At 45.6% G+C, this 24,653-nt stretch overlaps 1 protein-coding gene across 1 annotated transcript; it reads right to left on the bottom strand.

The window, feature by feature from the left end:
• Window positions 1–23: 23 nt before the first annotated feature.
• Window positions 24–24,653, bottom strand: bmp7b (bone morphogenetic protein 7b). Its single transcript, XM_030421787.1, has 7 exons — window positions 23,929–24,653; window positions 7,430–7,622; window positions 5,427–5,575; window positions 3,477–3,680; window positions 2,328–2,404; window positions 1,531–1,641; window positions 24–1,214 (listed from the first exon to the last, which is right to left on the bottom strand). Exons 1-7 carry the CDS (start codon window positions 24,326–24,328, stop codon window positions 1,065–1,067), a joined length of 1,284 nt encoding a protein of 427 aa, XP_030277647.1. The 5' UTR covers window positions 24,329–24,653; the 3' UTR covers window positions 24–1,064.

The raw sequence follows: 24,653 nt of genomic DNA, 5'->3' as shown, positions 1-24,653 counted from the left end.
TAAACAACAACACGTCCAGACTGTTTTGTTTGCTTTTTTCTCCCAGTTTATTATTGTACCAGTTCAGCAGTAAAAACATGGTTGAGACATCGGAGCACGCTGTAAGAACATCTTAGCAAGCTCTCAATAAATAGACCTTTTTTTATTTTTTTAAATATGACAGATTGTATTACAGCAGAGGAATATAAACCTGAAAATGTCGAGCACATGGAACGAGACGCTGGGTACAAAGCTCCCTCCCTCTCTCTCTCTCTCTCTCTGACAGTTCAGCTGATTGTTGCTATGAAAAAAAAAAATGTGCGTCGGTGTATGCAACAGCTTCGACTGATGAAATATGCAGACATCTCCACAGGTCCAAGTTGTCATGAATTGCCTCCCGCCATTGTGTGTGTGTGTGTGTGTGTGTGTGTGTGTGTGTGCGTGTGAGGCGCAGAGAAAAATGCATTTACGCTCGTGTCAAAGTAGTTTTCCGTCAAATTTTTTGTTTTCATTTCCTCAGAGCTCGTGTGGACCGTCTCGGGGAAAGAAAACAGGCAGCATTGCATACAGAGGAGAAAAACACAAACCCAAGTGACATTCCAGGAAATAAATACACTTCTTGCTTTGTTTGAAAAAAAAAAAAATTATTTACACAGTATTGTACATGGAAGAACATCCACCCGGGTCTCTCAGTCATAAAAATATATATATAATAATAATAATAATAACAATAATAATAATAACATCTACAGTAAAATGAACTACAAAAACAATTATTGAAATAAACAAAAGATTGTTGACTGTGAATGAATATACAGTACAATCACTGCTTTTAATGTCTGTTTAATACACAGTAGAAAGCACAAACGTGAGAGTGTGTGTGTGTGTGTGTGTGTGTGTGTGTGTTCACTCGATCGAGGACAACCTTGAAAACGTTAACAAGAGTCTCTTCCATGCATGCTCTGTGATTCATTCTTAAATGCTTTCAACAACAAGGAAGCCCTCTCTTCTCGTGTGTGTGTGTGTGTGTGTGTGTGTGTGTGTGTGTGTGTGTGTGTGTGTCTCCGCGTGAGGACGCCGACAGTCTAGTGGCAGCCACAAGCTCTGACCACCATGTTGCGGTATTTCTTGAGGATGACGTTGGAGCTGTCATCGAAGTAGAGCACTGAGATGGCGTGGAGCTGCGTGGGGGCGCAGCAAGGCTTGGGGACGGTCTCCGGGTTGATAAAATGAACCTGGGAAGAGTTGAGGCGGAATTCCAATGTTAGATGAATGCGGACAAATGGATGTATCATAAAAAAAAGGTCATGCACCGAATCTGAGAGCTGTGCGGGGGAAAATAGAAAAAAAAAAACTCTTGAAAAATGTCGGTTGTTATCCCGTGTCACATCCCCGAGAGACAGTTTACTCTAAAATACAATCTGCAACCATTTTGGATCCCTGAATACAGTAGTTTCGACAGCAGCCACATTGTCTTGACAGTTGATGAGATGATTAGACTCTTAACATGACTGTTTGGGTTTTTTGTTCCCCGCTTTCATGGTTACTCACAAGGGTTTGCACAATGGCATGGTTTGTGGCGTTCATGTAGGAGTTCAGAGGGAAGGCGCACTCTCCCTCGCAATAGTACGCTGCGTATCCCTCCGGCGCGATGATCCAGTCCTGAGAGCAAGGGGCAGGGAGAGACGCGGAGAGGTTTAGGTCGGAGGAAACAGAAAACACAGGGACGGTCAAGGTGTGGATCAGGAATCTGGAAACTGACAGAACCCTTTCCAAACTTCGACTGGCTGAAAATGCTAAAGCAAGTCTGCTCAAGGAATCCTATTAGAAGACACATATTTGAGCATCTCTACATCTGTTAGCTGTACTTTATAGAATTAGATTTTTTTTCTTTGATCGACTCCTATTAAAGCAAAACTGTTGCTGATTCATTTTCTGTCAACTGACTGATCAGAATCCGTTTGATATATATGTGTTCCTTCAGACACGACATGCGCGGATGTTGAGCCGTAAAGGACTTGGCCTGGAGTTCTGTCTGCAAGCGGGATCATTCTACTCACAGGGTCAGGACAGCCTGTATTTAGCTCAGCAGGCAAAACAATCTGAAGCTTGTTACTTAAGCGTGCCTCTTGTGCATCTTGTCTGGATGACAGTTCAGAGGGATTTCAGCAAGTTTATTAAGTTGAAACTGGATGTGAAGAATTTACAACTTTGGACCCGAGTTTTCATCTGGGCAGACCTAAGTGGGTAATTCATCAGGATTCTGGGATAAGACCAGAAAACTGACTTGGGTTTCGGTTTGGGCCAAGCCAAAGTTTGGCTACCTGGGAGAGGAATGCTTTCCGTACCTGCCACCCCAAATCTCTGAAACTGACGTAGAGCTCGTGCTTCTTACACGCCTGCTTCTGATCCGTACTGCTGTTTTCTGCGAGGACAGAGAAAGACACGGAGAGGTTATACTTCACAAAAATATTATTCCTTTCAGCCACACGAGTAATTATTTACCGTGGTCGGATCCCAATTAGGCCAACATGATAAAAAACAGGCCTAAACACAGCCGGTATCCTCACACAGACCCTTTACGTTTAAACAATGGCTGAAGGAAATCACCTCCAGATACAGCAGCAGTTCGGTAATTGTTCCAAATGAATGGGCCACCCTGCTCATAGGTCACTGTGCTGGGCTTTGAGTTTCCACTGGATGAAACAGATGTGCTCACAGCGGCTCGCCCCTCTTTATTTATTCTCTCTCCTTTCTCCTAGCTCATTTCAGCATTTTCTTTTCCCCTCTACCCCAAAGAATAGTCTGTTTTCTATCTGCTGGTATCTCTCCCTCGTCTTCTGGTGACCTCTGGGGCTCTGTGGTGCATTAGTTCCTGAGAGCGGCTCGCATTGGAAATGATCATGAGCGACTGGTTCTCATCATCCAGTTAAAGACCACTGCTATTCAAAGTTCCAAACAGGCCCATTTGGCCCATGTGTTGTGGCCCCGGTTGCCCCACAGCACACTGCAGATGTGTTCTGCCATAAAAGCCGGCACTGCCTTACCTCCATGCAGGGAACTTGGCCCCGACCGCTCTGTAATGCTTGTGTAAATAAACAAAGACAGCAGAGGGATATTTGAAGCTTGGGCATTACAGTCTAATGTTTCAGCGCTTCACATAAACACAGCTCTCTCACACCTCTAAAACAAAGGCCCCGAGCGTGCATCGCATGTTTTGTCCAGCAAGAATCACAGCGGCCAAGCGGCATTCTTCTGTCGGCTTTCGGATATATTGTATATTTGTGGACACTTGTGAGTGTTTGCGTGAATGCGTTGTCACTTCAAAAATGCAGAGAATTTTCCTCCAGACCGACCAGTCATCTGTGTCCTATTCCGCGGATTCCTCACATGGCCTGACAAAAGCCAGATCAAACCTGGGGTCGGCTCGAGACGGCGGCGTAAATCAGCGCCGGCTGCACACAACAACAACAAAAACACACACTCTGCATGTTTACCTGCAACGTTGGCCACTCTGAGCGCCTCTTGGCTCTTCGCCCCCTTGGAGCGGTTGGGGTTGCGCTGCTTGGCCCCCCCTGATGCCGAGCGGATGCTTCGCAGGTGCACCTCGGTGGCTTTGAAGAAGGCCACCATGAAGGGCTGTTTATTCTGAGGCCCGCTGCGACCGATCAGCCCGGCCACGCGAGGGTTGATGCTCTCTCCTGCAGGGGGAGACAGACAGAGCAGCACAACAGGTGTTGGCGTCACAGAAGTCTAGATTTTAGTCGGACAGGGTGATGAATGCTTGTGAAAATCGAAAAAATGTGCGCCCACTATGTTTAGAGTTCTTCTTGCATGTGTGCGGTCTTTACTCTCCTGGCTTTTTCAATTTCGCCGCATTCAGTTTCAGAAATTACATTTTCTTCTGTGAATTCCTTTCCTTTTTCCTCATCCCCTTCTCAGCCTCTGAAAATGCCAAGTACGAACGTAGCACTGCACATCAAAGCCTCTCTACTTGTGTTTAATGTGTGGGTGTGCTTGGTGCATGCGCGTGCCTGTGCACTCCAGCGGTGTCTATCTTGTTCTCACACACAAGAATGTGTGTCTGATCACCGTCTGGTGGTAAATCAAGGCTTCTGGTCGCTGCTGGCGACGGGACGTCCCGCGCGCCTGTCTGTACACGCTCACCCGTAACCCGTCATACTCGATCCAACACAAAAACACACGCTCATGGATACAGCCTCTCCAAACACTCCCCTCCCACAACATGAAAGCAATACAGTGTCTGTTTTCCTCACCTGACATGTAACATCCTGCCGTCCTACCAGAGATAATGTTCTCAAACACGCAGTTGTTCCTCGCGCTGTTTGTTGATAAAGTTTTCCCAGTGATGACAAACTCGCGTTGAGATGTTATCTTAATGATAACACGGCGTATCTAATGCATGCCTGCTAATGAGGCTGAGGGTATGATGGATGAAGATGAATGACTGGCGATGAACGATGAGGAGCAGACTTTGATTTATCTTTGCTGCGTGCGCACACAGAATGACTCAACTGATCCACATGCAGGTTTACGCCCGTGCGATTACAACGCAGACCACATTTGCTCGATTCACAACATTAACTCCATTAACCCCACATTACAGTGACACATACAGTTAATTCAGGCCTGTCTGAAGAATATGTTAGTGTCAGGGCTGCAGGGTTTTAGCTTTTCCTCAAGGAGTGAGGCACCAAAGCAGCGTTCATCATTTTAAATTAAGCGACACAAATTGAACGTTGCTTTTATTTATTTAGCAATTTGTGTCTTAACAATCTAGCGTAATCTAGCGTACATTTTAAGGTGTACTGTAACTGGTTACTACTTGGTAAATGAATTCGAGATTCAAGAGATTGTATTCATCTTATATTCATCCAAGCACGTTTAGTGTGAATGTTGTTGCATTTTTTAATAGCTAACTAGTTACCGTATCAGAAAACTTTATTAAAATAACCTTCCCAACCTTATGTGTATATATATATATATATATATATATATATATATATACTACAGGTCAAGTGAATATCAGCCTGAACAAATTCTTTTTATCTGTTTGTAGATAAAATATTTGTTCTTTTTTTTTCTTAAAGTGCTACTTTTGCTCTGGTGCAGTGTGTAATATGCAAAGTAACTAGTAACTGAGGTTATCAAATATATATAATGGACTCAAAACTACAATATTTGGCTCTAAAATGTACAAGTGTAATGTCAAGTATAAGTATTAAGTAGCAGAACACGTAAATGCTCTAGAAAATTAAAGGTAAAGTACCTCATATTATACTCTAAGTACAGTATTTGAGTAAATGTACTTAGTTACATTCCATCACTGTTATATACTTACAACACCTAAATGATAATTACGACGATGGTTAGAAGCACACCTGACGTTCTACGTGCTGAGGAGTCAATGGTCTGAGTGATCTCACCATTCGTGCTCTCCAGGGCCAGCTGCAGACCCAGGTTCCTGCCAGGGTTCAGGACCCAGTGGTTACTGGTGGCTGTCACGTCAAACACCAACCAGCCCTCCTCTGCTGCCCAGATCACCCGCGAGTCCAGCAGAAACAGGTCCGACTCCCTGGAAGAGGAGACGATCAAAAGTTCACGCTTAAAAGTCGGGGATGAAAAAAGTCGCAAGTCAACACAGATTATACGCGCAATTACGAAAGATAGGTCGCGACCATCCGACAGAGAGTAAACTTAAGTGAGTGAAGCGCAAAGCAACGCAATGGAGTGTAGCAGAGGGAGTCAGAGGAGTGTGACGGAGTGAAAGAACGTGAGCGAGGGAGGAAGGGAGGGCTCCAGATGGTGAAGCCCTGGGGAACACTTCATTTTCTTAATTGACAATAATGGCTTTATAAACGACCAGTCCTTTCACACACTACACACAGTCCATCACTGGCTGGAATTTTTCGGGGAGAGCCAAAAAAGCCAAAGAGAGAGAGAGACAGAAAGAGAAATAGTGGGAGATCAAGACTCAGCTGCTGAAGAGGAAAGAACTGTGTGAAAAGTAGCGGGTGAAATAGTGCATATCTGAGTCAGTCCCATTGTCCGACACTGAACTCTGGATTTTCTGCTCTTTCACCATCGGAGACTAAAATCCCTTGTTCTTCATGTGGCCATTCATGTACCCCGACCTATTTTCTGACTGGGCAGATAGTGTGTCGCAGAGCTCTGGTTCATTCATGTACCCAGGCCCGTCTCTGGCAGAGGAATAAATGACTGTGTTGTTCCCTCTGGACAACAGAAACCTTCAGGAGGGGTCGAGGAGAGCAGGACACGGGCCATTCCTGAGTTACATACACCTTCTGGACGGCCCAGATTAGAGGAGGTGGGGCTCAGACCTGTCCTGATTAGAGCAGCTTCCAGATAAGGTCTGCGATTTACTCTAATCTCTTATTTTCATGATACATATGTAGATTTTTTATTTATTTTTTTTTTTCAGAGGAAATGACTGGTGATTCCTCTGCACGCACATGTGATGACGAAGAGAGGAAGGAGGGGATCAGCACAGTAACCGCAAAACGAGCAGGAAATTAGCCAAAATGACGACAACGCCATAATGTTGTCAATAAAAAAGGCTATGAAGAAAACTCTCAAGATCTAAGAAACTAAGGTGATGTCACTAAATGCATATTTACTTATCTTATTGCGACTATGACAAGCCAAAATGTCTGATGTGAAAAATAAAAGAAACCCACGTTTAAGTCACTGCAACCATTTAACACCATCGCTTTTTGACAAATAACTTCAGACGGAGAGTTTGGAGTCAGGCCCACTGCTCTGTAAAGCTGTGCTCGTTGAGCTAAATGCTAACATTAGCCTTCTAACATGCTTAACATGCCAGTGCTTACATGGTGATGTTTAGCAATGATGTTTACCTATTTAGAAGTATCTCTGTTTATCTTGTTAGCATGCTTACAATGCAAATTAGCGCTGAACAGAAAGTACACCTCAGGCCGGTGGAACTTTCACCAGTTTTTTAAGGGAATTGATTTTGAACCAAAGTACTGGAAACATTAGAAGCCCTGACATCCGAAGGCAGTTCAGATTAGAGACACTGCTTCTTTGCCTCAAGAGGTGTCAGCTAAAGTGGTTTGGGAATCTGATTACGGTGCCTCCTGGATGACTCCCTTTGGAGGAGATACTGGAATAAATCCAGGACTTGCTGAAGGGATTACATATCCCTATATCTAGCCTGGAAATGCCTGGGTATCCTGCAGGAGGAGCAGGAAAGCATGGCAGGTGAGAGGGACGTCTGGAACACCACCACCCGACCCCGACAATCGGTAGAAAAATGGACGGATGGATGAATGGGTGATCAATGAACTAATTATTTCAACACTATTCATTGCTCAGCAACATGGACAAATTCTACCTGTGCTACGTACATTATGTACTAACAAACACATGACTACATATCCCTGCTCACCTGTCAGAGTGCTCCTCCAGCACCTGGTAGACGCTGATGCGAAAGGTCTCATTATCGAAACGTTCGTGGATGAAGTCTTTATATATTCGAAACTCCGCAGCGGTGACCGCCTCCCCCTCCGGGATCCGCGATAGGTCGAACCTGAACTCTCTGTGATGCCGCCGCACTGGTAGGAACTCTTTATCATGTTCCACTGCGCAAGAAAGGAGAAAATAAAACAAAAATGTACCGTCAGACAGATTGTACGTACGTAGAGAATGCCTGCTTTTTTTTGTCACATGACTGCTTTTTTTTTTTTCATCCTTGCCCTTTACCAGCAGGGATAAGAAATATGTGCAGGAAGACACAGAGGTGTGATGTGGCTCCATATGAAACACATCTTAAAGAGGAAAAAAAAACATGTTTGCATAAAAAAAAAAGATTTCTGACAATCTATTCTTCCTCCACTCCACAGCCCATCATCCTCCATCATTAGCAGGCAGATGACACAGCTTGTCAGACTCTGATTCAGCCCCGAAATTAAAAACATCTAGAGAGATGCAGTATACATGTTGGCTTATGACTGAAACATTTATGAGGAATGGCACGAGGAGCGATGCATCTGGCGCACACTGAGCCCATGATAGAGAGATGCAGGCGGACTCTGACAGCTTTATGAGCCCCTTTCTTCTCTCTCTCTTCCTCTCGCAGCCCAAGAGAGTCATCCAGTCTGCCCTTCATCTGGTTCTCATGAGTTGGGGCTCCATGTTTCGGTGTACCCCATCCTCATCCCCTCCTCACTCTTTCGAACCCCCCCACCCCCATGATGTGCCCCCCCTGACCCCGCTTCTCTCATGTCCCAGCAGGATATCCCGGGGGTCAGTGCCTTGTCTCTCATCATCTTCATCAACTGTCAGACAGACCCCCCACACGTACCTATACATCCATACATACATCTGCAAACAGATACATAAAGACACACACACACACACACACACACACACACACACATACACACACACACACAAAGCACAATTATTTCTAAGCTTGCAAAAAAAACAATTTCTGACCTCAGTGGCATTTTTTTTTTTTTTCAGTCTTGTCCCCCTTGCCCCGTAAATAGTTTAGTGCTGGTTCTTTAAGCAAGTCATTTATCAATTGATTGAGAAAGCAAAAAATTAATGAATAAACAATTTTCATAACTGACTAATCTTTAAGCCGTACACACTGAAGCCAAATGAGCTCTGGTTCAGAGTTTCCCTTGAGAAAACAACACTGCAACTTCGTGGCTATTCTTCAAACGAAACACTTACACACTTACTATATGCCAATTGATTAACTGATTACCTGAAAACAAGATGTAGAATTTCCAACCACGGTCCAGCCTAGTGGTCAATGCTAATGTGAGCATTAGCCTACTATGAAAATACTACTAACATACTACTATTGTTACAAGACATTTCATTTTTTAGCTGTTGAAATCCCAACCTGAGGATCCTAATGGTGAGCCTCGTGGTGATGCTTGATGTAAAGTCAGAGGATGACAAAAATCACCATGAATCAACATCTGGAGGCCGTGAATGTATGTACAAAATATCATAGCCGTCGAGATAATCGGCAGTTGCGACCAAAGTGAAGTACTGACTGACTGACCAACAGACCGACAGAGACGTCCCCAGAGCCACGTTGCCAGCAATGGATTAATCAATGAAGATAACTGTTTGCACTCCTAATAAGATTAGATGTCCACCACATGGCCCTGCAGGGCTCACCCACAGCTGGACGACAGAGGAAGCTCTGCTCCGGCCGCCCCTCTCTCTTCCTCATCCTCAGCAGCGACCATCTAGCGCTGCTCAGCGATCCTTTAACAGCCAGCTGCCTCTGAGCTGCACAACTCTGGCAGGAAAAGAAACAAGTCTCGGGACCTCTGCCGAGCTATCGCCGCACTTACAGACACAAACGCTCACAAGACATTCTGACGTCAGCGTTCCTGTTCTATACCAGCTGCCAGTAATAAAAGTGTGCAATGATGTAAATGTTTTGCGTGTTCGCACTACACATCGGCGTGTAATTTCTTTCACTGCACACCTGCCTCTTTGTCTTCCATCGGCCCCGTTTCCCCTCTTCTCCTCATATGTAGTTTTCCCACCGGACTTTCTCCCCTACATCCCCTTTCATTTATGTCTCTATTAAACCCAGTTGCTGAAGGACATTATACAAAGGCAGCACTGTGAGATGATTGGCCAGAGCAGGAGTAAAGAACGGATCTAATTACTCTTCAGCGAGGGACAGCTCTGCTCTCTGTTGCCCATTACATGGCCTAGCTTTAGGCTCCCATTGTCCTCCATCTGCTTGTGGCCGCTCGTTGGACTGGTTTTTGAAAAGCTGTGCGACTTTCCCTGAAAACAGCGGAGTCCAAGGTGACGTGGTCGTCACCGTAGACCTCGATCAGTCAAACATCACTGCCACCATTATCAAGCCTAACATCTTTTCATTCTACTACTCCACCGGCCGTCCACATTCGCACCGGCGCTGCACTGAGGACCGCTCCGATCAATCAGGGCTTTCATTGAGACCCCACCCTCAAAGTCACCTTTTTACAACATTACACTGAGTGCGTTGACAATGCACACATTCTACTGCGGGGGAGAAAAAGAAAATCTAGCTCATAGGGGTCATCAGCATGGTTCAGGATGACGCCTGCAGCTCACCTCTCACTCAGACTCCACTACCAACTGTATACCGGCTCTGAGTCACAGCTAGAAGACAGAGGAACCTTTTTTAACCTTAGAGCTGCTGTAAATGATGGAGATGCTAACTGCAAAACGGACAGGAAGTTAGCTAAAACGACGACAACACTTACAGCAGCTTGAACCCTTTTTTTTTGCTTGCGATACCTAAAAACTATAAACATTCTCTGCATTCCCTTGAATTTGACATTAGAAGCATGCATTTTACTTGAATCATTCCACTTCAATGCATCACTTTCAAACGAAATTTTGCTTGGCAACTGCTAACTTGGCAAGTTAGGAATGACAGGCCGGGTTCAGTGAAAAATGTGGAAATGACGTCCGGGATTGGGTTGGTTTTGGTGCTTTCAAGTACCTTTTGTGAAAATATGGTGTAAGAATAAATAAACAAAGCGAAGTCAGTAAGAATAAGTAAAAGCCGACGTAGAAGAGTGAAAAGTCAGATTTGTTTTTCTTCCATTTTCCTTTAATCGTCTTGTGGCCCTTTAAGATTTATCTTTTGACAAAATAAGGACTACCATTTTCATTTTAATATATATGCAGGGAACTACTACTTCATGTTTTTAGTACTCTCTCACACATTTTAATTCAATCCTCTGTTCTCCGAGGTCTGCGTACGGTCCTACCACACCAGGGACCTCCTCCTCCTCCTCCTGCAGCCCAGTGCAGGTGCACTCCAGCCGCCCGCCCCTTCACTGTAAAGGCTCTTTATCTTTTCGCTTGTGAGGACAGCTGGGATGCTGCTGTGAAACTCCCACACTAGCTATCTGTCTCACATCGCCTTCCATTTCCACTCTTTTTTCAATGCGTGAATCTCATCCGTACAGCCTGACGGAAGCCGAGAGTGTGGCCTCGTCCTCTTAAGAGTCATTCCAGCAGTATGGCAGTCATTAGATGAGGGGAAGAGGCACAGTCAGAGCCAAGTGGGTGCATTTATGACTTCCTCTGGGAGGAAGTGAGAAGCCATCGACCCCACCTGTGTCGCAAACACGCACGCACCACAAACATGGCGAACACACCCTCTCAAGCCACGAGCCCTTCATTCTGAGTAGCCGGCGTCCAGATCAGTTGCTGCTGCTCACACGCACGCACACACACACACACAAACACACGCATGCACACAAACAACTGTCACAAAGTGTTTCCTGTGATGCGAAAACGGTCTTGTGCGTCACAGCACGGTCACACAATCATTATGGGTTTCCGTAATCCATAATTAGAGATGCAACAACGCACACATGCAACAAAACAAACACACACACACGCACGCACGCACGCATGCACACACACACAGACACACAAGCACACAAACGTACATGGCGAGCTGCTTTTATCATTTGGTCTGCTTTTTATACAAACTGCTGATGATGCACGTCTGTCCCACATCGTTTGACAGTTGTGGCGCGGGCCACACACGTGCACAGCAGCACACATCAGAGGAGTCGGGAGGTTGATGACTTCTCCATCCTCCAAAGCCGTGCACCTGGCAGCCAGAGGGTTACTATCGTATTAACAGTGCGTTAGTATCTTTCAAGATTTATGACTCCCCACTGGGCATACAGCTTCCTTATCATGTTCTCCACTACCGAGAGTCCGTGTCGGCTAACAGCCAAAACCTCAGATCTACAGCTTTTCTACAGCCAAGCAGGGATTTCTGAATTTAAATTATTTCTTTCCTAAAAAGCTTGAAAATCCATCAAAATGTTACTGTACCATTTTTTGTCTGTAGAAAACCGCTGACTGTTTTCACAGGATGAGTCTGTTGATAATAAAGGTGTGGAAATGTCTCCATTGTAGGACGCATCGTGACGCTGGTGTGGAAGATTTTGCATCAATGAGCACAATCTGGAGATTATAGCCTTGGTTGATTTTCCGGGCTAAGCTGGACAAGAAAGTTTAAAAGTTTGGTTGCAACGTCCGTCTCTTGCATTGAATTGTGGTTGAAAATGGGTGATGTAAAATCTGCCTTACTACAATTATTGTTGGCAGTTTTAACCTGAAGCTAACTGTCTTTGTAACCCAAGCCTGACAAAGATTATTATTCTGGTCCAAAATGACAAACATTAGTGAGCCACACATACACAGTCCTGCTACTTTAAATTCGCCAAAGTCGCAACTGAAAATATTCCCCAGTAAGTATACAAGTTGATCCTGTTTGAGTAACATTTGCCAAAAAGAACAGTTCTCTGTTGTTTTAGGAGATTATTACCTCCGCCAAGGAAGTCTTGTTTTTGCTTTAATTGTTTTTTTGGTGGTTGGTTGGTTTGTCAGCAGGATTACACAAAAACTACCAAACAGGATGAGTCTTGAGCCCAGAATAGACCCCAGGAACTTCTGGTGCAGATCCAGATAGAAGGACTGACCAGGAATTCTTAACACTTACTTTAATGAGTTTGAATTGAATTAAAGGGGACTGTTGGGCCTTGGTGGAGGTATGCGCTCTACTGGGTGCCATCCTAGTCAAGCATTAAACATTTTGTGAGCCATTTAAAAAAAAAAAAAAAAAAGCTTTTGTTGAGAAAGTGATTAAGAGATGGATTATCTTTAACTGTTGGTCCGAGTTTTTTATCGTGGAATTGGTTGACATCGAAAAAAAAAAGTTCACCAGCCTTGTTTCTCTCTTCCTGAACGTCCCACTCTCCTCCCCCTCTGCCCTCCTTCCTCTCCCCCCTCTCCTGCCAGGCCTGTAGACCTAAGACACTTCTCCGACACCTCAGGCTCCGGAGCAGCAGCGGACAAATCTGACGGCTCGCATTAGCCCAAGTGTCTGTTCGGCACCCTCACACCCCTCAGCCCCACTTTGCACGCTTCCGCTGCTCTGCAGGGAGGGGGGGGAGTGGATCTCACCCCTGGCACCGCTCTCGCTCCTCTCAACTGTCGGCTTAAGCTCCCTCCCCTCCTTCCGAGCCCACCTTCGGCTCTCTTGAGATAACCGTGCCACTATTACCTGCACCTCATTCTGGATCCCCTGCGGTGCCCATTAGCTCTAACGACACACCTGATTCCCACAACCCGCCGAAAACCGGGAAAGAAATAAGTCAATCAAACCGCCGTCAGACCATTTTATGATGTGAACCTGGAGGTAAATGAAGTCAACTGTGACTCCACATAGAGTCGTACATTTGATTGATGCACCATAATGATATGTCTCTTTCTCTCCTTTATTTTTTTTTTTTGTTGCTCTTACTCAAACAATGTTTTAAGTACAGCACTGGGAGCGAGTAAGTCATAGTTTCCGTAAGCTAAAAAGGAGAGAGAGGGGAAGAAAAACGGAGAGAGCAGGGAAGGGGCAGATTGCTCAAGATGTTTATCCTATAAAGACTAAAGAGGGTTTGATCTCCTGGGTACCGGGTGACTACCCACAGTAGGGCGATTACCACGTTAGGAAACATCCTGCCCACTAGCGACTCCTGATGACATCATGCCTGTGTGATGTATCTGTACTGCTGTAGGGCCTGACAGCACAGGCTCCCCGGGAAAGGGTCAGCCGAGTTTCATGCTATAACTTACTCACACTTAACGATCATTAACTCACTGCAGTGTGTGTGTGTGTGTGTGTGCAAGATCACATTTTGCTGTGAGCATGTGTGCAAGTAGAGGCAGCAACCACAGGAAGAAGAGTCTTAACGTTTAAGACGCATGGTCGAGCCAAACCCTTTTTCTTTTTGCGTGTTCTTCTTAGCGTGGAGTCGACGGAGAGGTCTCAGACTGCACTCACAGCTGACCTCTCTTTCCCCCTCTCGGCGAGGCCATCAAACATGCTTGCCCTCTTCACCTGTAAACTCTAGCGCTCGGTTCCACCTCACGCTTCGCCGGGCATCGCGGACCAGAGGTTTATACTGGAATGTACGTCCTCAACTGCGCTGAAGGGTCGCTTCATACGGACGACATACTTTCTCACTCACCTCTGCTGTTATCCAGCCACACAGATAGTTTGGATTTAATAGTTAAAAAGATCTATTATTCGCTTGGAGAGTTGGATGAGATGAGAAGATGGATACTACTCTCATATGAAGCGACAGTTTGCAGCCGGGTGGATTAGCTTAGCATAAAGACGCAAAGCAGCTAGTCTGGGTTTGACAAAAGGTAACAAAATCTGCCTACTAGCAACCCCAGAGCGTACTTTATCAAACTACTCCATATTTGTTTTATCTGTACCAAAGCTAAAGTGTAAAAACAGCACTTTGCGTGGGTTTATTGGCTGGGAGCAGTCGCCAGTCAATCACTGGAAACTCCAGTAGTGAAGCTTTTCCATACACATGCTGGCTGGGCTCGACTTGGTTTGACTCGGCACGCCGGCCCAGCTCGGCAGAGATTCGCATTTCCATAACAAAAGGGCTACCCGCTTGAAGATGTGCCTTTAACTAATGACGTGCTTTTCTTGAGTGGTGGTCAAATGAGCGACTGTCAATGCGCTTACTTCTCTCAGTATTGCTGAAGAGCAGCCGCTCCATGAATACGATAATAAACGCTTTGGTAATAAATTCTTCACAATAAAAGTTTGCCGTTTCTGGTTATATAAAAACTTTTATTATGAAAGCTGCAAAAGCAGGAAATGTTGGGTTTTCACCAGCAGTAACGTATCAAAAAACAGCCGAAAGCCAACATGATGAAACGGTAAAATAAAGCAGATGTCTGTAAGTACAAACAGGGAGGCAGAAGAGAAAACGACACCTTAAACTACAGAGATTCAGTCAGAGGCTACAAAAGTACTGACAGATAAACACAGCGAAACAAAGTACCGCGAACGCAACACGCGCTTGTTTGAGGGGGAGAAGGGGGTCATAATGGGTTGGCAGTGGTCGCGAGACATCACAGCTGCCCGCTTGGAGGCGAGCTGGGTGTGCTTGGTTGCTATCCTGGAACACTGGTAGTGGAAAAGCAAATCAGTGTGGCGCCGTTTGACTCGCCGCGGCCAGAAGTGCCAGAAGAAAAGCCCCCAAAGTGCTGGTCCCATCCATCAGCTGATGACAAACCAAAGAATACAGCACCGAAACTGATGTTTTTACAATTCGATTTGTGTTAACAACTTAGATATAACCTGTTACTGAGTGAGCTTTCAGCAGAATTTGTTACCTGCAGACTCAGCCAGGCAGGGTATTTCTTTTCCTCAGTTTCCAGTCTTGCGCCTAGCTAAATCAGCCGGATGCTGGCAGTAGCAATACATTTCACAAGCAGACTTTAGAGGCAAGAATATGTGTGTCCCAAAAAGTGAAATCGCTGAGATTCCAGCTTCTGCTCCACAGCAATAAAGGTGAATACAACTTCAGCATCTCCTTCAAGAATCTCTGTTACTCGGCGTCATACACGCCGTCAGGTCCATTAGTGGTCGGCGAGAGGTACATCATTTTATCTCTAATTCTTTACTTTTTTTTTTCTTTTTAAATTTGGATGAACCTCTCTGTTTTTCTGTAAAACCAAAAGCGGTGAATGTGAAGAGCCCACACTACAGCGGCTGCAGGACAAATTGAGTCATCTCGGAAATTGGGACATCATCGTGTTCCCTCAGAGGTCTGTCAAGAGAGATTTTACGTTAGTGAAAGGCAACGGTGAGAATAAAGAAAACCACATCCTAAATCTCCAGCGCTCATTGTTCCTGCGGTGTGATTTAATGCGCCGAGAGACAGAGATGAAGGGGTGCGGACGGATCGGTGCCGAGCGGCGGCAGACCTCTCTGTGCTAATGCCACTGTAACCATCTGCACTTCCTCTTAGCTGCAGGATAAAACAACTCAGGGACGTGGAACCACAGTTTCCCCCGTTCACTCTTCCCCCCATCCCATTGCTTTTATGTTCTTTAATTTTGTGGCGGCAGGGGCCACACCCTCCACGCAGGCCAAGCCGGCTCTTATTATAGACCTCAGGAAAATTCACATACAATACGCACATTGGCACAAAGAGACGCGCAGATGTTTCTCGAAGGTGTCTACATAAAACTTTTTTATAATTTCCTCCTGCGTCCCACAGCGGCATCTTAGGCACACATGACGGGCACATTGGCACCCTGATTTTAACAGCTTGTTGTTTATTTTGTTTAATTACAGCCCTTTGCTTTTTCTAAAATAAACAAAATGGCTGTGGAGGAAACACAAGGAAAATACAGCTGTGCGCTTGCCTGGATAAATAGAAACACGCCACATGCAGTTCATATTCGTTGCTGCAAAATGTCATCACTTATCATAAAAACACTTGTGTTGAGTTGTTGCTTGGCTTTTACAAGCTTTGATTTGGCTGTTGGAACCAGGAATCTGGTCAGTATTACGGGCTTCCGCTAACGCAATCTTCCGCTATGAGAACAAACACACATCACACAGTGCAGCTGGTGACTGGGCAGGGTAGGTGGCTCTAAAATAGTGTTTTACTATGCACAAACACACATAACTGCCTTAACATAAATGCCCTGAAGCACATTATGTTCCCACAAGGAAATGGAATAAAGAAAGAAACGGTTGCAAGAAATGCACTGCATCCATCTGTGATCCACCGTTCTCCTTTCCTTCTCTTCTCATCTCCTTCCCTCTCTCCCTCCACCCTGTCGGTGCCCCGGTACCAAGCAAAGAGTTCTGTATTTGTTGTTGCAGCAGCGGAGCTGTTGGTCCCAGGATCTCTGGCTGTGCTCTGGCCCACATCTGCTCTCTCAGCTTCGCTGCTTGGTACCCGCCAACATAGAAGTGCAGGGGAGTCTTATGTGCTGCCGGCCGCTGATAAGGCAAGGCCAAAGTAACCCAGATGAAAGAGAAGTGCCTAAATGGGTGGAGATATCATTCGTTCTGCACGTTTTATAATCTCACAGCTCACTTTAATTCATCCATGACTCCACTTTCTATATGCAAAAAGAATTCTGTGAGTTTACAACAAACTGCTACTATTTGCGCGGTAGAAAGTAAAAAGAAAAAGTCAGAGCAGGAGAGAGAAATTATTAGAAAAACTGAAATGAGCCGAACATTCCTGGCAGTGAAGGAGGTCCGTCCATCACTGTAGCAAAGCTAGAACGCCCGCCGTTTAGTACATCTGGGCCTTTTGACCACTTGCACATTGTCAAGTCCCACCCGCGGAGTGTTTCATCATCTCTCCCAGCAAGTGCCTTCGCCTGGCCAAGAGCGCAGAGGCTCTGCTATGTGCATCCAGATGTCATTCTGGACTCCTGGGTTCAACAGGTGAATCCTGAGATATAATAAATGAGGAAAAAATATGATTTTCCTGGATCGCTGCGACTGTGGACTTTGTATGGCTGCCTGAAGCTTAAGAGAGGAGAGATTCTTTGTCTGCATTTTGTGGTAGTTATTTACACACCAGACCCCGATTTAATACATCAAATGGTGGAGAACATTAAGAGAAATGAGCTGACAGGAAGGCACGGCTATCTGTACCAACTGTTACATTCCTCTGCTTCGGCTCACTCCCTGTCCAGCACAAGGCAATAAAGCATGCACTCAATAACACTAATTAGCTCCAGAAACATTCCTTTTGGCCCAAAAAAAAAAAAAGAAAGAAAAAGCGTGCGTTTCTCTCCGCACATATGAATGCGTGTAGGTACTCATGCATGTGCTTTTAGTCCCCCGAGAGTGTATACAGAAGCGATTACATAAACCCACCGGAGGGAGAAAGGCGCACTAACAGTGTCAAGGACAGGCTGCATAAACAGAGGCCAGGCAGGCTTTCAACACATACTTTTAATTTTCTGGTCCTCCTGTGATAAAAAGCCTCCCAAAACACGTCTTGGGAAGCAGCTTCTGGTGCGAGATGGCAAGACCACAATGGACGAATCCATCAAACACCTCAACGATGGACGAAAAGTACGAGTGTGTCGTGTGTGCGTGTGTGTGTGTGTGTGTGTGAGTTTACGAGAGGGGAACAAAGTGAGAAATGAAGTCGAGAGAAAGGGAAAGCTTTGGTTTAGGTTCAGAGAAAATGTGTGTGTGTGTGTGTGTGTGTGTGTGAGAGAGAGAGAGAGAAAGAAAGAGAGAGAGGTGGGGAGTGGAAAAACACACAGAAGAACTTGAGAAAGTGTTGAAATGTTTTATGTCTGGAAGCACGGGAGGTTTAAACCCCTGGAGGTGTGGGCCAGAGCAGGAGGTTGGAGACTAAACACCACACAACACCACTGGGACTATATGATAACTCACTAATTAAAACTAGGAGGCCAGCGCTGATAATCAATACTGTTGGTTCAGGGGGGCAGGAAGGGAAATCTGGTATCAGATGGTGCTGCGTGTGGGACAGATTGGAGACGGGGGCCAGACGTGATGGTGAAGGTCGAGATGAGTTGACTTGTTGGACTCTGAAAAGATAAAGTTTCTCTGCACAGCTGCTTTGGCCTGCAGACAGAGGGAAACATCTGTATTAACCTCAGCATGATGGGCAGCCCACTGTGGAGAGGAATGCAAGAAGCAATAGAGAAAAGGGTGTGGAAAGAATAAGTGATATGAGTATGTTCTTTAAAAAAAAAACCAACAGAGCGAGAGAGAGAGAGATCTCGGAGCTGTAATTTGAAATTACACATGTGGACGTTTCAGCTTCTCTCCTATTAGCTGTAAAACTGGAGCTGCGCGCCTCTGGCGTGACTGCGGAATGACACAACTGCTTCCGAGCATGCAGCCGTGAGTGCGAGCTGGTGACACAACGCTGTCTGCGAGCCAAAGCCTCTAATAAGTCCAAACTCATTTGGCAGTCAGACATTTCTTCCCCTCTCAGCTCTCCATTACCTTCCTATTAACACATTCTATAAAACCGAAAGAGCTGGCAGACAACGGCGTGGCAGCCTCCTATGGGAGCAGATGGACGGCTGTGAATGGTGGAGGGCCAGGTGGTGCCCTGTCAGGTCACCAAGGTAACGCAGGGGATAATTACCTGCTGGTGCACTGACTCACTCCGCCAAGTCTGTATGATGCCCTCTCTGATCACAGCCTTGACTCAAGAAATAAAAGCTTCGGTGACTGCGTTTTATATGCACACTAGTTTTAGCAGAACATGAAATTATTCCAAACTTGACACGGGTCAAGGCATGTCGGATACGCCGATATTATTGGATTTTGGGATTTTTTCGTCTCTCAATGAGGGTTTTTAAAGCAGTTTGCAAGTCATAGCATCTTGCTTGTTTACGGTGAACCGTGTGTGGCCCGTGCCAACAGTTTTCAAGTCTGAGCTAGAAATGCACCAGAGAAAAGCCCAACTACAATTTTCTAGTTTTCTAAACATTATGAAATCAGCAGGTTTTTTGGGATATGCGCAAATAAAAGAAGGTGGTTGAGCCACTGGAGGACGGAGGCTGCGCTGGTGAATTGGAGTGCGCCGCCTGAACGTACACGTGGATATTACTGGAAAGTCCATTTCTCAACAGCCTTTTCTGGTAAAACACAGAATATTTTGCACAGGAAACTGATACATAAAGGTAACGTGAAACAATACTACAACAAAAAATTAGAGGCGACGTCGGATAACGACTATCCAGATGCTGCATAAAGCAAACAATGAGTGGGGGGAAAGCAGTGAGGCTTTATTTGTTTACTGTTTTCAATTCTGCTTAGTGAAACGGATCACATCTGGTGCAGATTAACAGCAGCAGAACACAGAGCAATTAAATGCACCCTGGTAGCGCATTTTCTTTCCAATGGCTTGATATTTGCCCACTTTTTTTTAAGAAGCATTTCACTTTACGACCTTGCCTGAGAAAACAAACATGGAAGCAGACTCGGGCCAGGCTCACACTGCGGGAGTTTTGAAACTTTCGAAAATAATCACCACACTGTACTCTAATGATGGATATATATATATATATATATATATGTATATATATATATATATATATATATATATATATATATATATATATATATATATATACATATATATATATGGCACAATATGAGATTATCGTGCTAGAAGGACTCATGCATCACCTCACATGATCTCGTGGGGAAGCACAAAATGGAGACTGTGGCGCGACATCTCACTCTAGTAATGTTCAAACGATATAATGAGTCTGGATGAGAAAATATTCTTGGAGACGTGGCCAACACAGGGTTGTCAATTCGTCAGTGAGACCTGGAAGTGTGATTTTAACTGTCAGTTTTAATATGTGAACAGTTGCACGCTAGCCAACGTAATCCTCAAGGGCGAGAACGAGCACCATCAGCTCCTCTGTGGTCTCTCCAATTGGCTCTTGTGGACCTGTTCGCAAAGTACTGACGTAAATCATCCAGATTTTAAAATCCTAGATATCAAACATGTTTGATATTTATTGGGGGGCGGACCTGGTGAGTCTGCGAGACAGTTCTTGACTTGGCTAATTGGGCTTTAATCGGCCCGAAACTCCCGTAGTGTGATCTCGACCTTACAGCATCAAGGTCAGACATACTGACAGAAGTATGACACAAGTCTGGTAATATTATGTACACGAGCCCTTTGTGAAGAATCTGTTGTTTGAAATGAAACTAATCTTTTAGGATTGAGACAGATGCTATAATATCATACATTATTTACATAACTATATACATATTGTTGGTTTTGGCCTATTTGTGGGATTTTGGGGGGAAACAAAAACACAGTATAATGTCAGCTTTATCCTTTAACCTAGAACAATAACATGACCGAGGCCTTGTTATCACAATATGAACCTGCTGAGCATGAATCTCCTTATCGAATTACTGTCTAGCCCTAAAGAAAAACACATACAAACACATTTACCTAGAGCCATGTTAATCCTCGCAGGCTTCCATGAGAACAGGGAAAACAAGGAAGCTGTGACTAACACACCTCATGACAACATTTTACAGTAAAAAGACGAAAAGCCTCCCTCCCACACAAACACAGGTAATGAGGTTGCTATCGTTTCAGTCATCCAGGATGCAAATAGCAGACATCCAAGTCACAGCCCTTTTCCTCTTGTGGTCTGGGAGAAGAAGATGGTGTAAATTTAAGTTTGGGCATCATGACTGAGTATGAGTTTGTGCCAGGACTGCTTAGCCTGTGTAAGAGTTTGACATGAACTGAACTGGAGCTCAGCTCGGGCCAAAGCAGTGGCCGAAAGCCCTGGAAGCTGCGGTTTCTTAAGGAGGAAATGCCTTAATTCATGGTGGCTGAGTGCTAATGCTGCCAGAGACCACTGGGACTGCATTAAATAATTACTAGCAAAAACTATGTGAGTGTGGGGGGGGGGGCAAATGTTGGCAAGAAATATACCAAAATGCACCTTTAATTGAATTTTTGGATTCTACTCCGTTGCCACCTTGAGAGACAGGGAATGTGCGTGCGGTGCGCTGACCTGCTGGCGTGTTATCACGGCCCGTCCGGCACACACACACACACACACACACACACACACCCCAGCGCCTGGTTGACCTGTGCTTCGTGCAGCAGTGTACATTCTGAATGTATGCTGTAAGCCATTTACACAGCTGGGCCTTTTAAACTGAAGTGACTCAATGAGAGGACGTCCCTGGCCTGGGGTCTGTCCCAAAGCCTACACCCGCCCTAGCTGGCTACACTTGAGTCTGACACACGCTCACACACACACACACACACACACACACACACACACACACACACACACCGAACATGCACAGACAACAAAGTGTATCAGCTCCCCTGAGTGGCAGTGAGGAGGAAAGATGTAGCTGTAGTTCGGTGGTGCACCCATACATTGTTGTAGTATTTGGCCTCAAATGAAAAAATTCTAACTAGAAAACAGGCCTCTCAGGGAGGAGCAACCAGTTCACAAAGTCTGACTAATGCACCTTGGCACGGTAGTTATGGAGACATGCAGAGTTTCGAAGGACAGTTTCTTCAAAAATAAAAGCCACACTCATTTTTTGCTCTCAGACAACCTAAATAAGAAAACAAACCCGCAACGAGCAAATGTGGAAAGGAAGGAATTCGGAGGAGGAAGTAGTCGATCCACTTGATAGCCATCGCCTGGTTTCTCTGTGTCCATCTCCCTCTCACGTGAAGGGTAATGATAATAATCTGCTGTTTTGAATCAAGGGACTCGGGGAGAACAATGACACCTACTGATAGATGCAACACGTGGCAGAGAGCACGCCACAATGCAGCGACAAACGCCTGTGTTCTATCCAAATGAGTGACATATTTGGAAACGCCGATCATGTGCAAGTGGGAAGACTCAAACTGGGAAACTGCCACCAGTAATTACATTAGCCACAAGACTTCAAGAAAGGCACTGTGGCTTTTTATTTCCACGATCCTCTCTAATATATTAAATAAAGAATGCTCTCTCCTGCTCTCCATCTTTGTTTCCCCGCACGAGAAAGATGGACCGAGTCCCAACCATCTGCCGTCACTCTTTTTTAAAAGTTCCCCTTTCTTTCTCGTCGGCTCACTTCGGCCTCAGCCCTTGACTTTTGCGAGTCGATGTGGTCAAATCCATCTGTGTTGCAGCCTGTCAAAAATAGTCACAATGCAGCAGCTCCCACAGTAATTACACAGTGCAGCGGAGGAACCAGTGTCACCTCCCTCTCTCTTGCCAAGACGCTTCAACAATGATCTTTCCAGGATCGCGCGTAAAACTTCCAACTTCTTGCACAATTTTGAAAAAAATAAAAATAATTCTGGTGGCTTGAGGAACGCGGCCTGCTGCTCCAAATTCAATTTGCTACTTAGTCCGCCTTGTGCCACTTACCTTAAAGGGTTAATGCGCTCAAATACAACACCCAGGAGCAGTCGCTGTGTCTGACTGCGTAATCTGTTGAGCACACTGAATTATAATGATGCGTCTATCCATAAATCTGACACCGCCTGCTAATGTTGTGATTATTTGCAGTTAACAGCCTCTGACATGTGCTGAGAGCGATAAAACAGTCCAAGACTGATTGATTTGAGTAAACATTGTGATTAGATAAGAAAAGTGGCCCGTGGGAGCAACATTTAACAACCAAGAAAAACAATCCTATTAAGAGTGGGAAACGTACCCTACTTAGAACCCCAGACTGAGGTGTGGCTCATCATTGACTGGCATGACTTTGCTATCTGAGTGTCTATATGATGTCTCCAGATTAGGGCGAAGGGAGGACCCGGTGCACTTTGAACCCAGCCCTGCTGTTGACTTGGCTCATTCTTTAGATAACACACGGTTGACATATTAGCTGCTGCTGCCCCGGTCCATAATCCTCCGAGTGTGCACCTGAACATTAGCTGCTTGCACAGCTGTTGGGACAGAGAGGGACACTGGAATGTGACACTCCTGGTATTAGCTGCAAAAAAACCCAACAAAAAAACTGCACCTAGCTCTGTGTAAACACGGTCATTGTGCTGGCGCCCTGTGTGCACATGCAGGTGTAACGTTGGGGGAAAATACGTGTGCCGAGGGGGCCCATCCTTGAGCTTAAACGACGCCACTGCGATTCTACTATCACCTTTGACTCACAGATAAATACTCGTGGTGCGTCTTAAACACCGGCAGCGGGATGCAACAAGTGGAGGGCAGTACTGGGTGATAAGTCGTCCCTGTTGATGAAGCCATGACAGTGAATTATAGCACATACGGGCCTTAAGATGATCACCTGAGGACTGCTACAGAAGAAATCCAGTCTGTCATCATTCAACACAATCATTCATACTGCTAGTTTAGGGACTTCTACCATCTCTGTGGCTGTCAGAATAACCACCCAACTATACTTCACGAGGCAAGACATCATTATTAAAATATTTAGCTCTTTCTTTGCTATCATCACTACATGTTTAGGGCTTGTTTTTTGCCACAATCAACTCCTTTCAAACTTATTTTCAACAATTGGTGAGTAATCAAGTTGCCTACCTAAATTGACAAAGCTCATGACCATGTCCGCATCGTTCAAGAAGTTGTTGTCTTGCAGGCTCGCTATCGGGGGCCCCTGCGTGGTGAAGACGGGCTTGTAGGGGTAGGAGTATCTGTCCTCGTCCCCCTCTATGGACATGGCGTTGTACAAGTCCAACATAAACATCGGGGCGGCGTTGTGCTTTCCGTGGAGGTGGGGTCGCGGCCGGTGCGGCAGCCCCAGGATCGACAGGATCTCCCGCTGCATCTCTCTGCGCTCCTGGCTCTTCAGCCGGCGGTGGATGAAACTGGAGTGGAACTCGTTGTCCAAAGTAAAGTTCGTGAAGGCTGTGTCCGCCAGCACGCAGTAGCTCCACACCAAGAGCAACGCGGGAACGCGTCTGTCCAGAATCGGTGCCATGGCGCTATACTCGCCGTGCGTAATTGCGCCCAGTTCTGTTCGCCTAAACTCTGAGGGAGCAAATGGATATTGAACTTTTAGCAGCGGGCAGCCTGTGTTCAATATCCAAAGTCAGGTACGGTCCCTCATGTCGAGGGAAGTGCTCCCCGAATGAAACATCAACTTCACCTCAAAGTCCTTTTAAATGATGGCGGTTTTCTGGGCAGATCGTGCTCGCGCGGACCTCTGTCCTCATCCACAACCTGTGGCCAACAGCGACCAAGTGTAGGGCAGCCTGCAGCGCGCAGAGTGGAGGCTGAGAGCCGACACCACCAAGCTCTGAGGA

This window comes from Sparus aurata, chromosome 7, assembly GCF_900880675.1.
Source record: "Sparus aurata chromosome 7, fSpaAur1.1, whole genome shotgun sequence".
Taxonomy (NCBI): Eukaryota; Metazoa; Chordata; class Actinopteri; order Spariformes; family Sparidae; genus Sparus; species Sparus aurata.
Note: the sequence above shows the minus strand (reverse complement) of the source record. Positions and strands in the feature narration are given on the sequence as shown.

Excerpts from the sequence above, each read along its gene's own strand:
- bmp7b (XM_030421787.1), bottom strand. The coding sequence starts at position 24,328 with ATGGCACCGATTCTGGACAGACGCGTTCCCGCGTTGCTCTTGGTGTGG. Across the intron at positions 2,405-3,476 it reads CAGAGTGGCCAACGTTGCAG|AAAACAGCAGTACGGATCAG; the intron begins GTAAACATGCAG and ends CTGTCCTCGCAG. Across the intron at positions 1,215-1,530 it reads ATGCCATTGTGCAAACCCTT|GTTCATTTTATCAACCCGGA; the intron begins GTGAGTAACCAT and ends AACTCTTCCCAG.